The sequence below is a fragment of the Rhinoderma darwinii genome, chromosome 5, assembly GCF_050947455.1.
Source record: "Rhinoderma darwinii isolate aRhiDar2 chromosome 5, aRhiDar2.hap1, whole genome shotgun sequence".
Lineage (NCBI taxonomy): Eukaryota > Metazoa > Chordata > Amphibia > Anura > Rhinodermatidae > Rhinoderma > Rhinoderma darwinii.
This window is the reverse complement of record NC_134691.1, coordinates 291,059,103-291,074,166: the sequence shown is the minus strand read 5'-3', so window position 1 is coordinate 291,074,166 and position 15,064 is coordinate 291,059,103. Positions and strand designations below refer to the sequence as shown.

Sequence of the window (15,064 nt, the reverse complement as noted above, 5' to 3'; positions counted from 1 at the left end):
GGACCCCTATTATTCAACTTATTTATTAATGATATAGAGGATGGGATTAATATCACTATTTCTATTTTTGCAGATGACACCAAGCTATGTAGTAATGTTCAGCCTATGGAAGATGTTCGTGAATTGCAAGTGGATTTGTACACACTAAGTGTTTGGGAATCCACTTAGCAAATGAGGTTTAATGTAGATAAATGTAAAGTTATGCATCTGGGTACCAACAACCTGCATGAATCATATGTCCTAGGGGGAGCTAAACTGGGAGAGTCCCTTGTTGAAAAGGATCTGGATGTACTTGTAGATCATAAACTAAATAACAGCATGCAGTGTCAATCAGCTGCTTCAAAGGCCAGCAAAATATTGTCGTGTATTAAAAGAGGCATGGACTCGCGGGACAGGGATATAATATTACCACTTTACAAAGCATTAGTGAGGCCTCATCTAGAATATGCAGTTCAGTTCTGGGCTCCAGTTCATAGAAAGGATGCCCTGGAGTTGGAAAAAATACAAAGGAAAGCAACTAATCTAATAAGGGGCATGGAGAATCTAAGTTATGAGGAAAGATTGAAAGAATTAAACGTATTTAGCCTTGAAAAGAGACGACTAAGGGGGGACATGATTAACTTATATAAATATATGAATGGCACATACGAAAAATATGGTGAAAACCTGTTTCATGCAAAACCCCCTGAAAAAACAAGGGGGCACTCCCTCCGTCTATAGAAAAAAAAGTTCCAATTTGCAGAGGCGACAAACCTTCTTTACTGTGAGAACTGTGACTCTGTGGAATAGCCTACCGCAGGAGCCGTAACAGCAGGGACAGTAGATGGTTTTAAAAAGGGCTTAGATAATTTCCAAGAACGAAAAAATATCTACTCCTATATGAATGTGTAGAATTTTTGTTTCATCTTTTCCCTTTTTCCCATCCCCTGGTTGAACTTGATGGACATATGTCTCTTTTCAACCATACTAACTATGTAACTATTATGTGCTTTCTGGTTAGCCTTTTGCGGTTATTGTCCTGTTGGATTTATTTAGTGCTTTCTGGTTTACCTTTTACTTTTTATATACCGTTCTATGCATACTGCCAATCAGCGACTGCCCAGTGGTCATCCTGATATTCCATAGCTTCCAACAGGGATCGATCCGGGTTACTGGGAGATTCCTGATAGTAGAATCGCTCTTATCAGGGTGGCAGTCCCTCTGTAGGTAGGGCTCCTCTACAGTAAGGGTCGTTTTAGGACTTGCCCTGCAGACCTTGGAGGTCGCTTACTGGGTAGATTGTGCCATGTCTGGCTAAAATGTTTTTTTGAGTTTAACGGTACCATGACACTGACATTGCTTTATGTTGTTATAGATGTAATAACAAGGTTAACACTTTTTCTGAGAGCCTGAGTCACAATGCAGCAAAGTCCTGAATGTTGCCTGTGTAGCCTTAAAGGGTAACTAAACTTTCAGAAAACTTCCGAAATGTCCTATTGACATGTCAGAAGTTTTGATTGGTGGGGGTCTGAGCCCTGAGACCCCCACCGATAACTAAAACGAAGCATTAGTAGCGCTCGAGTGAGCGGTGAGCCGCTTAGTTTCTGATATGCTTTTTTCGGAAAGCCATTGTAATGGTGTAAGGGTCATAGACTTTCTATTGAACTTGTACATCGTTACATCGGCTTTCCGAGAAAAGCGGATCAGAAACTAAGCGGCTCAGCGCTCACACTTCTGCCGCTCCGTTTTAGCAAATGGTGGGGGTCCCAGTGCTCAGACCCCCACCAATCAAAACTTCTGACATGTCACAAGCTATATGAAAGGTTAGTTACCCTTTAAAGTGAATGTCTAAGCTATTATATTGGTGAACGCTAATAGGAATATCTGCTCGAGTAAATGGGTTAACAACACTTATCTGTTGCATTTGAAAGACAAAATCTTCAAAGACACCTTATTTAACATGCAACACAACAAAAATCGAACAGTCGGCTGATCTTACCACGGCCTGTATTTGAGTGACTATTTGCCCATCATCTAATATTTCACAAAGCAGATTATACAGCTCTTCACACTGGGTCTCAGAAAGCTCTTTTAATAAATCAAAGCGCTTGGTAAACTCCAATATGTCTTTTAAAAGAAGAAAGGGAAGAAAAACAAAAAATCAAACTGCATTTATGCTGCCATGAAACAGCCGTATGATAAAAAAAAAATAGTATTAATAGTATTAGTATTAATATCTCACATAGCAAAACATCTTTTCAGAAGATAAAAACCGTTTCATAGATTTGTTCCTGCAGTACAGTACAATATTGTATACAAAGGTAAATATAGCAGATCAAGAGTGGCAGGTGGGGTTCTTTGTACAAAATAAACGACTGATGGTTATTATAGTTAACCCAATAATTTTACCCGTACTAGCTGCAACTCTTTGAATCGATAAAACTTAAAATGTATTTTACCTTTTTTACAAGACAGCATTTTTCTTTTTTTTCCGAAAAAAATATATTTTTTGCACCCACAGAGTTGAATAAAGAATCTTGCAAATAGGAGCTAAGCAGGGCTTGATCGAGGGCACTAATACTTGTTCCTTTTATATCGTGCCCTTTTGTCATTCACAATATTGGGTTTATTGTATTTGACAGTATATTTATTTAGATGTTATTAAGGTTCACATTAGGTTTTATGCTGATTACACTGAATGCAGACACTGACACTTTAGTATCAATATTTATCTTGTAACCACTTTTACGTGCTTTGAAGTGGTAATATTGTTTCTACGTGCTGATCGATTCATGCACTACCTCTGTGACTTTGAAGAATGAGAGTAGGAGATAAGAGCAGGAGATAAGATGAGCTAAATTTCGCTCCTGCCTCACTATAGTTTAAATCCAAAATGTATTAAACTCCAATTTAATGCACATCAATAAAATGAAAAAGCCATTAGCTCCCAGACATGTTACACCGATGTAAGCATCATAAATCAGGGGCACAAGTGTTAACATTGATGGCGCTCGTGGCTGGCTCGGTATTCAAATTTATGATTTTCCTGCTGTCCATAACACTATTGTCAACTTCTACCTGTCTAACGTTAAGCTGTTGCATAGCCCAGACTTAAAAAGGATCTGTCAACAGATTTTACAATATAAACGGCATTAATTATTAATTACAGCTCTTAGATCTGAGGAAGCTGGTGTGCTTACTTTTAAAATCTGTGTAAGAATCATCATACTAATACATAAAAGGCAAGCCGTGTTGCCAATGACTCATTTCTACTCTGATTGGCTGCAGCGGTCACATGGTATTACCACGTAAAACAATCAGTGTCAGGTTGACGCAGACATACATAGTGCTAACTGTAACTGCTGAGGCACGGTATCTCAGCCTACCACTCATCTCCCTGCATGGACTATTCTAAAGGGAACCTGTCACCAGCATTTTCACCACTAAACCCACAGCATAAAAGGCAAGCGGCGTTGCCAACTCGCTTTTTAAAGAAGGAAGCACAAGGAAACCCGCTCTTCAACCACGCTGGGAGAGTCCACTACTTATAAGCCCTCTTCCCCATCTAATCCTCCGCTACAGGAAGAGGCGTATTGAGTAGTGGACTCTCCCAGTGTGGCTGTAAAGTGGACTACATTGCGCCAGTAGAAGGGTATTGAGTAAGGGACTCTATCACAATCTGGAGGTCAGTGTGTGCATGCAGTCAGTATAATAGATATGGGAGGGGGGGACGACAAGAAACTATGAAGCAACACACGGAATGGGTCCACATCTCCTGCCCCTATTTTAATGTTTCTTGAAAAGTTACAGAACTGACCAACAAGAGTTTTCTAGAGCCCATTGTATTTTTGGCACAATGGGCATACAGGGGGTAGAGTGGTGACACACAGTGGATAGTGATGTCATACGGGAGACAGTGATGGCATACCCAGGGTACAGTGATGGCATACACAGGGGACAGAGTGCTGGCATACAGGGTACAGTGATGGCATACAGGGGAAAGAGTGGTGACATACGGGTGGCAGCGTGATGGCATATTAGTGGGCAGAATTTTCACAAAACGGGCTATATTGCTAGTGGCTGTATAATCCTTTCTCAAAGTTTTCCTGCCTGAAATATCTTTTTATGAAACATGTATATGCATGATGTAATCTCAACCTCCAACCACCTACAGTTGACAAGCTCCTATCAGTGTCCGTCCTCCCCCGCACCATGCTGAAATCTTGCACATGCTCAGTACAAGCTGCAGCCTCCCTGGCTCTTCATTAATAGAAAGCACCAGATAAAGTTAGAAGCTGTAATTCTACACTAAAATTGCTGCTGGAAGCCAGGCTCTCACTGCAGAGCCAGGGAGGCTGCAGCTTGCACTGAGCAGGTATGAGATTTCAGCACGGTGCGGGTGATGAGGGACACTGATTGGTGCTTGTCAGCTCTAGGTGGGCGGTGATTTAGCTTACATCATGAACATACTTGGTCTCATAAAATGCTCATTTTAAGATATGAGGCAGGAAAACTTTAAAAAAAAAAGAAAGATCATACAGTCATTCTTACACAGATTTTCAAAGTAATTACCCCAAGCTTCCTCATGTCTAAGAGATCTATTTAATAATGCATGCAGCAGTTTGTACTGTGAAATCTAGTGGCGGATCCATTACCCATTCACTGCTATAAAATGTACCACCACAGACACCGGTTGTAATAATTTTCTATTTCTGTGCTGTTATATTTTTTATTATGTTCACAACCATTATGGATTGTTATTTAATTTGTGCATTGTTATGTGGTAATGATTACATTATTTGTTAGGCTGTGTTCACAGTGTGTTTCAGCCCTACATCGGAAGTATTGTACGGCATATACCTCTGTCAAAAGGCTCTGATATATGCCTCTGTATATAGGTATACAATGGCATACAGAGGTGTCCTTCCTTACCTTTTCTCTGATCTCAACATATCCTGAGATGTGTGGCGCGAGATGATCAGCTTTAAAAAAAATATATATATATATTTTGTGAAACTAATGAGATGTCTATGCTATTTGTGTCTATGGGTGGACACCCAGTGGTTGTGGTGTGGATTGCAGCCTGTCGGGTTTTGCTAGCACATCGCAATTGAATTTGTTTCATGAGAAATTGGAATCCTTAAAAAAATTCTTGAGAGAGTCCCTGTTAGAGGGATGAAACGTTGCATTAATCTACATGGGTGAATAAGACACGGGTTCAAATTCCTGGATTGTGCAATATTTTACAGTACAGTAGAGGACATGTACACTTGACAATATATAACTCCCATGGTTTTGTAGTTAATGAACTGTTCAATATTATTAATTCTATTCCTTGGGTTGATAATTAATTTGGAGAAATATAGAAACAGCTACTAAAATCACCACGTGTAACATCTGGTCAATTTCACACATAGACAGTTAGGGTTCGTTTCTTTTTTGTCTTGATTTAAAAAATCATTTAGGTACTTATACATAGAACAATTTTTTGTTCTTCCTTTGTCTTTCTTTTATCGGCCAAAAGTGCAATTCTATCTGTTTCTTTAGCTCTATGGAAGGCCCTTTTTAGAGTTCTAGGTGAATCACCTTTGGAATTTAAGCATCCATAACAAGTCCTGCTTGTAAGAAGTATCTAACTAGCAAATTCACTTTCCTCTTAAATTTGTCCTATGAAAATACCTCCTTTCTGACTGGGTGGGTGGCAGCTATGCCTGGTCAGACTATTGGTAGAAGCGAGTTTCCTACACATTTTAGTTTGTTTCTGTATAACGTCATTGAAACAAACTGTCAAATCTGGGAGGTGAAAAAAATTCAACAAATTGGTGAAAAATTTCCAAATCACCTTGCCAGATAACCAGTACATCATCGATGTATAAAGCAAAGTGATGTGTGTAGCCAATCATATCTTCGTTAAAGACATGTTGATCCTCCTACCAATCCAGAAGGAATTTAGCAAAAGTCGTATACAAAGGCTACATTCACACCACAGTGAAAATATAGTAGTGCGATGGCCGTTTTTCTAACGGCCGTTTTCAGAACAATGAAGTTCTATGGGTGTATTCACATGGTAATTTTTTCAACAGGCCGTGAATATTGGCCGTCAAAAAATAGGACATGTCCTATTTTTGCCCGTTTTCACGGTCAGATGGCTCCCATACAAATCAATGGATCAGTTTTTACCGGCCGTTTTTTTAGGAAACAATCCTTGTAACAGGCGGTAAAAATGGATCCTGGCCGAGGACTTTTGAGCGCTGAGCCCGGGGGAAGCCCTTGACATTACTGTCCATATAATGACAGTGAAGTCAGGGCTTTCAACAATCGAATCCCCGGCCAGAGCATCGCAAGATCGCTGGCCGTGGACTTCAGTCTTGTAGATAGCGCCCCTCCATGTAGATAGCTCCCCCCTGCCTGAAGATCGCAAACCTCCCATCCCCCGTAGATAGCGCCACTGTAGCTTCCTGTATAAGCGGAATCCCCGGCGGCCAGACTCCGCTCTGGCAGGGGATTCCGCTCCTGGAGATGCCCCTGGCGTCACTATTCATATATGGACAATGACGTCAAGTGGTTACTCCTGGAGCGGAATCCCTGGGCCGCTCTGGCAGGGGATTCCGCTCTTCTGATACCTGTCCATATATGGACAGAGACGTTAGGGGCTCCGTCTATGAGGAATCCCCGGCAAGAGGGATTCCACTCCTACAGTGGCGCTATCTACAGGGGAGGGGAGTGCTATCCACAAGTGTGGTGCTATCTACAGGGGGGTGCTACATGGGGGGGGGGGTGGCACTATCTACAGGGGATACTGTGGCGCAATCTACATGAGCACTGTGGCACTATCTACAGGGGACACTGATTCTATCTACGTGGGCACTGTGGCACTATGTGGGTTCTGTGGCACTATCTACAATGGGCACTGCGGCACTATATGTGGGCACTGGCACTTTATATGTGGGCACTATCTACTGTGGGCACTATCTACTGTGGGCACTATGGTACTATGTGGGCACTATCTACAGTGCGCACTGATGCACTAACTACAGGGACATTGTAGCACTATCCACATGGGCACTGTGGTGTTTTAAGGGGGTTGGGACAAAAAAACACAACTGACAAATGAAATCCATCCTTTTTTTTTTTTTTTTTTTTTAACGGCCATGAAAAACAGATGGCAAACGGATGACAAACGGCCATTAAAAACGGATAGACGGTCTGGAAATGGATGAAAATGTAGAGACACACGAATGCAAAATGGCCATTTGATCAGTTGATCAGTTTTTAATGGCCATTTTTTTCACGGTCGTGTGAATGTAGCCTATTTTCTGCATTATTGCACAAACTAAGCATGTCAATGGGGGAACCAACATCAGCAAAAAGTTTAACTAACATAGAATTCACTGCAAGGCCTTATTCACACGACAGCGATAAACGGCCGTAGGGTACTACTAGTTCCCTTGCTGGCTATCGGCGGCTCGATAACACACACTCACCGATTCAGCGCTGACTTTGTGCTGGTCTGGTCGCTAGTCTCGCGGGTTCTGCGAAGGCGGAGCGATTACGTCATCGCCTTCGCAGATCCCATGAGACTAGCAACCAGACCAGGAGAAGTCGGCGCTGCATTGGTGAGTATGTGTCATCGCGTCGCCGCAGATCCCGTGAAGACGAGAGGCCTTCCCTGAAGACAGTGCTGCATCGGTGAGTATGTAGGGCATTCATGTGGGGCTGTGTGGCATCATATACTTCGGGGCTGTGTGGCATCATATACAGGGGGGGCTGTGTGGCATCATATACAGGGGGGGCTGTGTGGCATCATATACAGGGGGGGCTGTGTGGCATCATATACAGGGGGGCTGTGTGGCATCATATACAGGGGGGCTGTGTGGCATCTACAGGGGGCTGTGTGGCATCATATACAGGGGGGCTGTGTCGCATATACAGGGAGGCTGTGCATCATCATGTACAGGGAGGTGTGTGGCATCATATACAGGGGGGTCTGTGTGGCATCATATACAGGGGGTGTGTGGCATCATATACAGGGAGGTGTGTGGCATCATATACAGGGGGGTGTGTGGCATCCTATACAGGGAGGTGTGTGGCATCATCTACAGGGAGGCCGTAAATAGTGCCTAGGTGAACATGTGACCCTATTTGGGTGTTTTCAGGGGGTTGGGACAAAAAAAGCCTGACCAATGAAATTAATAAGTTTTTTTTAACGGCCATGAAAAACTGATGCAAAACGGATATCAAACGGCCATTAAAAACGGACAGACGGACTAGAAATGGGTGAAAATTTAGAGACAAACTGATGCAAAATGGCCATGAAAAACTGACAGTTGATCAGTTTTTAATGGACATTTTTTTTCACTGTCGTTTGAATATCGCCTAAATGGAATGTAGCTCAGTGACACTGCTATCTCCTGCCAATAGCCCCTTCATCATAAGAACAGATGTTAAAGATGTTTATATAACAGTTATAAGCACATGGAAAATATTGTCCTAATTCATAATAAAGACACCATATTTAATACAAACTGCTATTACAGTTCTGGACAAAACCAGCTCCAAAAACTAGCCCTGGTGACCAGGTCCTCCCCTCCAGCCCTCACATTTGATGGCTGGGTGCTTCCCAGGTGTCACTACCAGCATCCTGCTCTATCTGTCCATGCAAATGTACTCAAAATTCCTCCTGTTGAAAATAGAGAGAGCACAAAACCGCTGCCAGATAATGACAGTCCTTTGTGATCCTCCTGCGTTGCTCTGTTTTTAGAGACCTATGCAATAAAAGCAAGTTACATGCCGCAGCGAGTGAGAGATACTTTGGTGTTACTACTGGGGGAAGTAGGGGAGACTGTGATTTCTGGGCTATGGGGGAAGGAACTGTGGCGACTACTGCAATAATTACCTTTGGGGAAGACAATGTTGTGACTACTGGAGGGACAGGAGAGGCACTGTTTTGACTGCTTACTGGAAGAGACATACATTTCTGTGACTTCTGTTTGGGGGAGCAGGGTAAGACCTTGTTTTTAAAACAAATAGGCGTGATTTGCATTAAAGAGGTTGTCTAAAATTTCTAATCTCAGACATTCCCTTTGATGTTATTCAGATTATCCACCAATTTAAACATTTAGAAAATGTGATCAAGACAAATGAATATTGGACTGTGGGAAACAACGTACGGTTCTTGAAGGTGTCTGGCAGCAACATTTGCAAACGACTAATGTAGGCATTTAGGTGGAAAGGCATTCAGGGACACATGACAGTATGTAAGCATTGCTTACAAATGTGGTGAACACAGTGTCCCATGTTCAAAAATGTCTCAGGGTCAAGACCTGACATACCGGCTCTAAACCAGGACTCAATAGTATTTCTTGCTCAAGTTAACGTGTAACTTCTGCCAGAAGCAATCCGATCTGTAAAGCCTGTTATATTCCGGTTTATATTTCCTGTTGCCGGATTCCAGATTTGTTAACCTTTTTTTATTCCTAAATTAACTAATACTCTCTTTATATACAGCTGGTGGCTGGCTAACATCCTTTTAGAAGCAGAACAAATAACTAGCTGCCAATCAGGAGCCTTAATCATGGAAAAGGATGGAAACCATATCCCTTCCCCTTATTGCCCTGGCAAAACCCTCCAAAATCTCCCCTCGCCATAAACTGAAGACAATACTGTGTTCTCAGCAGAGAGCCAATACCTAGTAATGGAACTGACAATTCCTGAATTGTGTCAACTGTAATTTCCCTATAATATAACAAACTTATCTCCTCCATGATCCTGAATTGCCCTACTTCTCTCACACAGGGAGATATAATCAGCATTGCAACACAGGGGTTTGCCTTTATATAGTGACAGCAAGAGGCCTAACCGTATCAACTCATACCAGGGGCAAACAGATTATTAAATGGAAGTTTCTAAGTGTTTTAGTGCCTACGACAGAAACAGCCAAACTCCCCACCTTCCAGCTCCACCCAGGATTACACTCACTATCACAGCAAAAAGAAAGCGGTGTCGGCCCCACTCTAATTGTGTCAAATCGCTTAGGAAAGGGGGTCCTTGTTAATGAACTAATTAATAGTTAATTAATAAGAAATTGGACCCGTGTGAGTGGCACTTTTTTTTGGATGATTATACTCACTTTGCCAACATTCCACATGTACTATATCACACATTTTTACAAATGGTGGATTAGGGGGTTGTAATTCCTCAAATGCTCCCGGTGCTTTTTTCATCTAGCCCTTTTATTTTTGAAGAATAAGAGAGCTCTTCCATTAGATGTGACAGAGCTGCATCGAGGACACCCTTTCTGTGCAATGTTTACATGCATCGGCGCTTAGGTCAGCGGGAGTCATAGGGAGGGCCAGATTTTTTGTTGAAGAAAACCAACTGAAGCTTTTAATTTCTACAATGATCCTTGTTCAAATATTTTAAACTTTCCTGAGAGCTACAGCTTTACAACTCTCTCAACAAAGGGGTACAGTGCCCATTTAAATCAAGGACTTGTCTGTGTAATGCAAGACAGGTCCTCCTAAATGAGAAACTCTCTTTGTAACCGTTTTCCTCTCTGGCTAAGAGATGAGGATCCTGAATAGAGGATCCCCTACTATTAACAATAGCAAGTTAACGTTTTTAAAGGGAACCTGTCACCAGCATTTTAGCTATAAAGCCAGTAATACCTGGTGAAAGTGGGTGAAAAATCATTGTCATCTAAGCTATAAATATGTTCTAAGTAAGCTCTGCAGCTTTAGTATTCAGTTTTTCAGTGGTCCCAAGCCATATGCAAATGAGCAGAAAAGAGTCAAATCTTCATCTGAAAAGAGTCAGGTTTTCATTCCTCCAGCATCTCAGAGTGGACTCCACCTCCTTCTTTTTGATTGACAGCTCCTTAGCCAGTCAGGGCCGGACAGGTGGTGGCAGTGGGCGTGGTTAAGAAGCTGCATCCCAGAGGGAAAAATAATTACCATAAAAGGTGGGAAAAGTTTAAACGACTATATTTACTGACAGAGGAGGACTTCAGGAAAGAAGAGAACAGGAACGAACTCTGGACAGCTGCGGCCATTGAGGGGTCCGGCGAGTTTAACAGGTAAGATGTTGATGACAGGATCCCTTTAAGTAAACATATAGTACCTGCCCACTGCATTGGAGAGGTGAGGTGTGAACTACGCAGAATGCTATTTATTTGATTAAGCTTTTACAACACACTTTCTCTTGAAAGGTTGTGAAGAATGCCCCCAAAAAAAACAAAAAAACGGCAGATTTTGACCTACCTGCACTTAACTGCCGCGGTCATTTAACCCACGGCTATTGAGCACACTAGGAGCAAAAAATATCTTTTTCTGCCTCCCATTGATTTCAATGGGAGGGCAAAGGCGGAAGTGCGGCAAGGAAGGACATGCCACTTTTTTCCCTGCGAGCAGATAAAAGCCGCCCAGGAAGGAAAACGCCCCCGCCTCCCACTGAATTCAATGGGAGGCGGTTTCAGACGTTTTTTGGGGCTGATTCAGACGCGGTTTCTGCATCAAAATCAGTGCCAAAAAACTCAAGTGTGAACCGGGCCCTAGAGTAACCTTGCATCAAAATAATTTGCACCATAACATGTCACTGTTCTAGGATGTGCTTGTGAGTGTGCAATGGTTGGTGTACAGTGCTTCTTCTAAAAGCAGCAGCGGTCGTTTTAAAGTAAATTTATGCTGCACATAAAATCTACATTATTCAGCACTTAACAACCTTAATGCTTCAGGGTTCTCATGACGCCGTATGCTTTAACTCTATTAATTATTACATAATCTATTTGTAATTAATTACTTTACTACCACCAACGGCACTATTCTCAGCACCTGAGAGAACTAGCCCTGATTCATTGTGCTAGTAAAAAAACTTTGTTTTACAATGCTTTTTACTGATGCTTATACAGCGAAATGACAAAACGGAGTCAGCATTGGAAGAACTTTTAAGGCTACGTTCACACAGGGCGGATACGCTGCGTAGACAGCGTATCCGCCCTGGCGGCCACACGGAATTCCAGCCGAAAAACCATACCAAATTGTGGTGCCGTTTTTCAGTCGGAAAGTCTGCTTTAGAAAACAGAAGAGGAAAAAAAAATGTGCGTACTTAGGCTGGATTCACACGAGCATGTTTGGTCCGTAATGGACAGAACGTATTTTGGCCGCAAGTCCCGGACCGAACACAGTGCAGGGAGCCGGGCTCCTAGCATCATAGTTATGTACAACGTTAGGAGTCCCTGCCTCGCTGCGGGACAACTGTCCCGTACTGTAATCATGTTTCCAGTACGTGACAGTAATTCCACGGAAGGGCAGGGACTCCTAGCGTCGTACATAACTATGATGCTAGGAGCCCGGCTCCCTGCAGTGTGTTCGGTCCGGGACTTGCGGCCGAAATACGTTCCGTCCTTTACGGACCGAACATGCTCGTGTGAATCCAGCCTTACCCTCTGATGTCTGGAAGACCGGCCTCCAAGGATGGAAGACCAGCCATCCCTGGAGGCCTGCCTGGACGAAGAAGCAAAGAATTCTGGGTAAGTATATAAAAAAAAAATTCTGAGTTGCGATTTTTGCCGCGGAATCGCAGCCAAAATCGCAACATCTGCTATTTGATGTGGGTTATACCTCCCCATTAAATTAAAAAACCGCACCGCAGGTCAATTTCTGAGCATTTTTTCCGCTTATCATTTACGCAGCGTGTGGATGAGATTTGTTCAAATCTCATCCACTCTGCTGCTACTGTATAATGCTGCAGATTTTTCACAACTAAATCTGCGGTATTTACGCTATGTGTGAATTCACCCTAAAGCTTGCACACTTCACTTGATTTTGCATTTATGGTTGTGTAATATTACACGCACATTATAACTCCAATGAACTCAATAGAGCTCCAGTCAACATTACTTGAAGATCTAGAAATTTCCGAGCTGTAAGTTAAAGCGTCAAAACACTAGGGAAGGGCCCTCAGGACGCGTTGCTGTTTTGATAGATAGGGTCCCAGCTCATAGATCCTCGCCAGATGTTTTCTGACACTCGTCAATGAAATGTCAAAAGATATGGAAAAGTGGAGGTACTGTTGTGAGATCAAAATAGCCTCCACAAAATGCATTTGAGGTGTACAAGACGTAGAATTGTAAACTGATTTAGATAACATTAGAGGGCAGAGGTGAGTAAATCAAATACATAGCCGTTGCCCGGAAAAACAGGCAGCAAAATTGAGGATGGCAGCAGATAAAGGCGGTCATAAACTTCAAGCTATTATACTTTATCCTATTATTATGTTCTATGCAGGAAAGTAGAGAAATTTTCACTGCCCTACATCTGTAGTTGATAGTTTTGCTCTCAAAAAGTTGCTAGAAACAAACAATAATTAAAAAAAAAAAAAGGATTGTTTATGCTGTGACTTTGTTCATAAAAATGTATGCGATTTTGCTGTATCTGATTTGATTGTACGTTATTTGATTTTATGTTATTTGACTTGGTGTGACATTTGAAATGTTGGTATTCAGAGTGAATAGGTACCTGCTTTTTTCACTTTTTACTAAAAAATTTTAGAGAAAAAGAAACATGACGTTGCACAATAAGAATAAGGCCTATGCCATTCAACGGGGCCATTCAGTGTTTTTCACGCAGCGTGTGTCCGCTGCGTAAAACTCACTGCATGTCCTATACTTGTGCGTTTTTTGCGCATCATGCACCCATTGAAGTCAATGGGTGCGTGAAAATCATGGACAGCACGTGATTCACGCAACAGTTGCTAAAGAAATGATGAGAAAAAGAAAAACACCTTCAGTTTTTTTGCGGCCGTAAAAAAAGCGTGACATATGGATGACATATGCGCGTAAAAAACGCAGACACGCACCGTAGACGGATGTCACACGGAACTGCAACGCGTAAAAAATGTTGCGTTTTTTGCCTGCGCAAAATGGACACGCTCGTGTGAATAAGGCCTTAGTTTCCACATCAGTTGTTACATATTATAATACAACGTTTCATACAATTACATGAGAAAGCACCGACCAATATCCAGGTGGAATTTATTTGCACTGGTCATCATTGCCTCCATGTAAACAAGTCGTGCTAAAACACAAGTCCCAACATAACCCCAACCCCTCCCTCTAACCCATTTGGCTCAGTTATCGCGTCTCTACTGTATAGGAAGAAAAATAGATAAAAGAAAATTTGGAATATAGCTGGAAAGCCGGCCAGCATCCATATTCAAAACTAAAAATGCGCAGGTGGCCTAATCCCTCACGAAGATGGACTGTGTGATACCAAGTAGTATGTTTAAAAGGTATTAGGTACCTGATTTTAAGACGGACAGGGCAGTATTGCTTGGAACAGGTTGTCCATCAACAGACACATCTCTGAGCCCATCCACGACGTCCCAGTCACACAGAGACGGAGAGTTATATAGAACTGGGTTAGTACATTGATGCTTCTCGCTAGATTCCTTTTCAAAGCCTCCTTGTTTTTCAGATAACAAACAGAATTCTGTTAAGAAAAAAATAACAAGACAACGGTGAGAACGTGTCGTAGGTGACAGGTACTAGTCTATGATCAAAGCCTCCGAATGTGCACTTTAGAGAACGACTTTACCATAAAATCTATATTGCTGGTCTAGATCAATATATTTTTGCTTTTTGAAAATGTGTTTGTAAAAAGAAGTCATGCTAGATTTAGAGGATGTTTTTGGATCAGTTTGTTATGTTTCTTGGTAATGGAAATTCACCCGGTAAGGAAACCTTTCATTACCATAACACCCTGTCAGACATCACGCTGTTCTCACACAGCCCTCACCACAGGCAGAGGTACAAATGACACCAGGCTATATGACAGCTGCACAGTGTGGAGATAGCCGGCTCGAAGCAGAACACTTCAGAGATGACAAGTAGACTCCTCCCAGCGTCTCAAGGTCAGCGAATATGTTTTCCACGTAAGTGATAGCCTTTTCTTGATCCAAATCAATAGGACATTAACCCATGCTGGGAAACTACAACAGCCATTTTATAGAAGTCAATTAATCTAAAGAAGAATGTAAAGGATTTAACAAGATAAAAAAAAGAAAACCTTCGAGTCTTAGACATCATGGT

The 15,064-nt window shown here is 42.1% G+C and overlaps 1 protein-coding gene across 1 annotated transcript in view; it reads right to left on the bottom strand.

Moving 5' to 3' along the window:
* GSDME (gasdermin E) overlaps positions 1 to 15,064 on the bottom strand; it is an 82,253-nt gene that overhangs the window by 14,203 nt on the left and 52,986 nt on the right. The window contains exons 6-7 of the mRNA XM_075827274.1: positions 14,277 to 14,465; positions 1,979 to 2,106 (exon numbers count right to left, since the gene is read on the bottom strand). Coding sequence (XP_075683389.1) covers positions 1,979 to 2,106; positions 14,277 to 14,465 — 317 coding nt within the window. The remainder of the gene's footprint in view (positions 1 to 1,978; positions 2,107 to 14,276; positions 14,466 to 15,064) is intronic.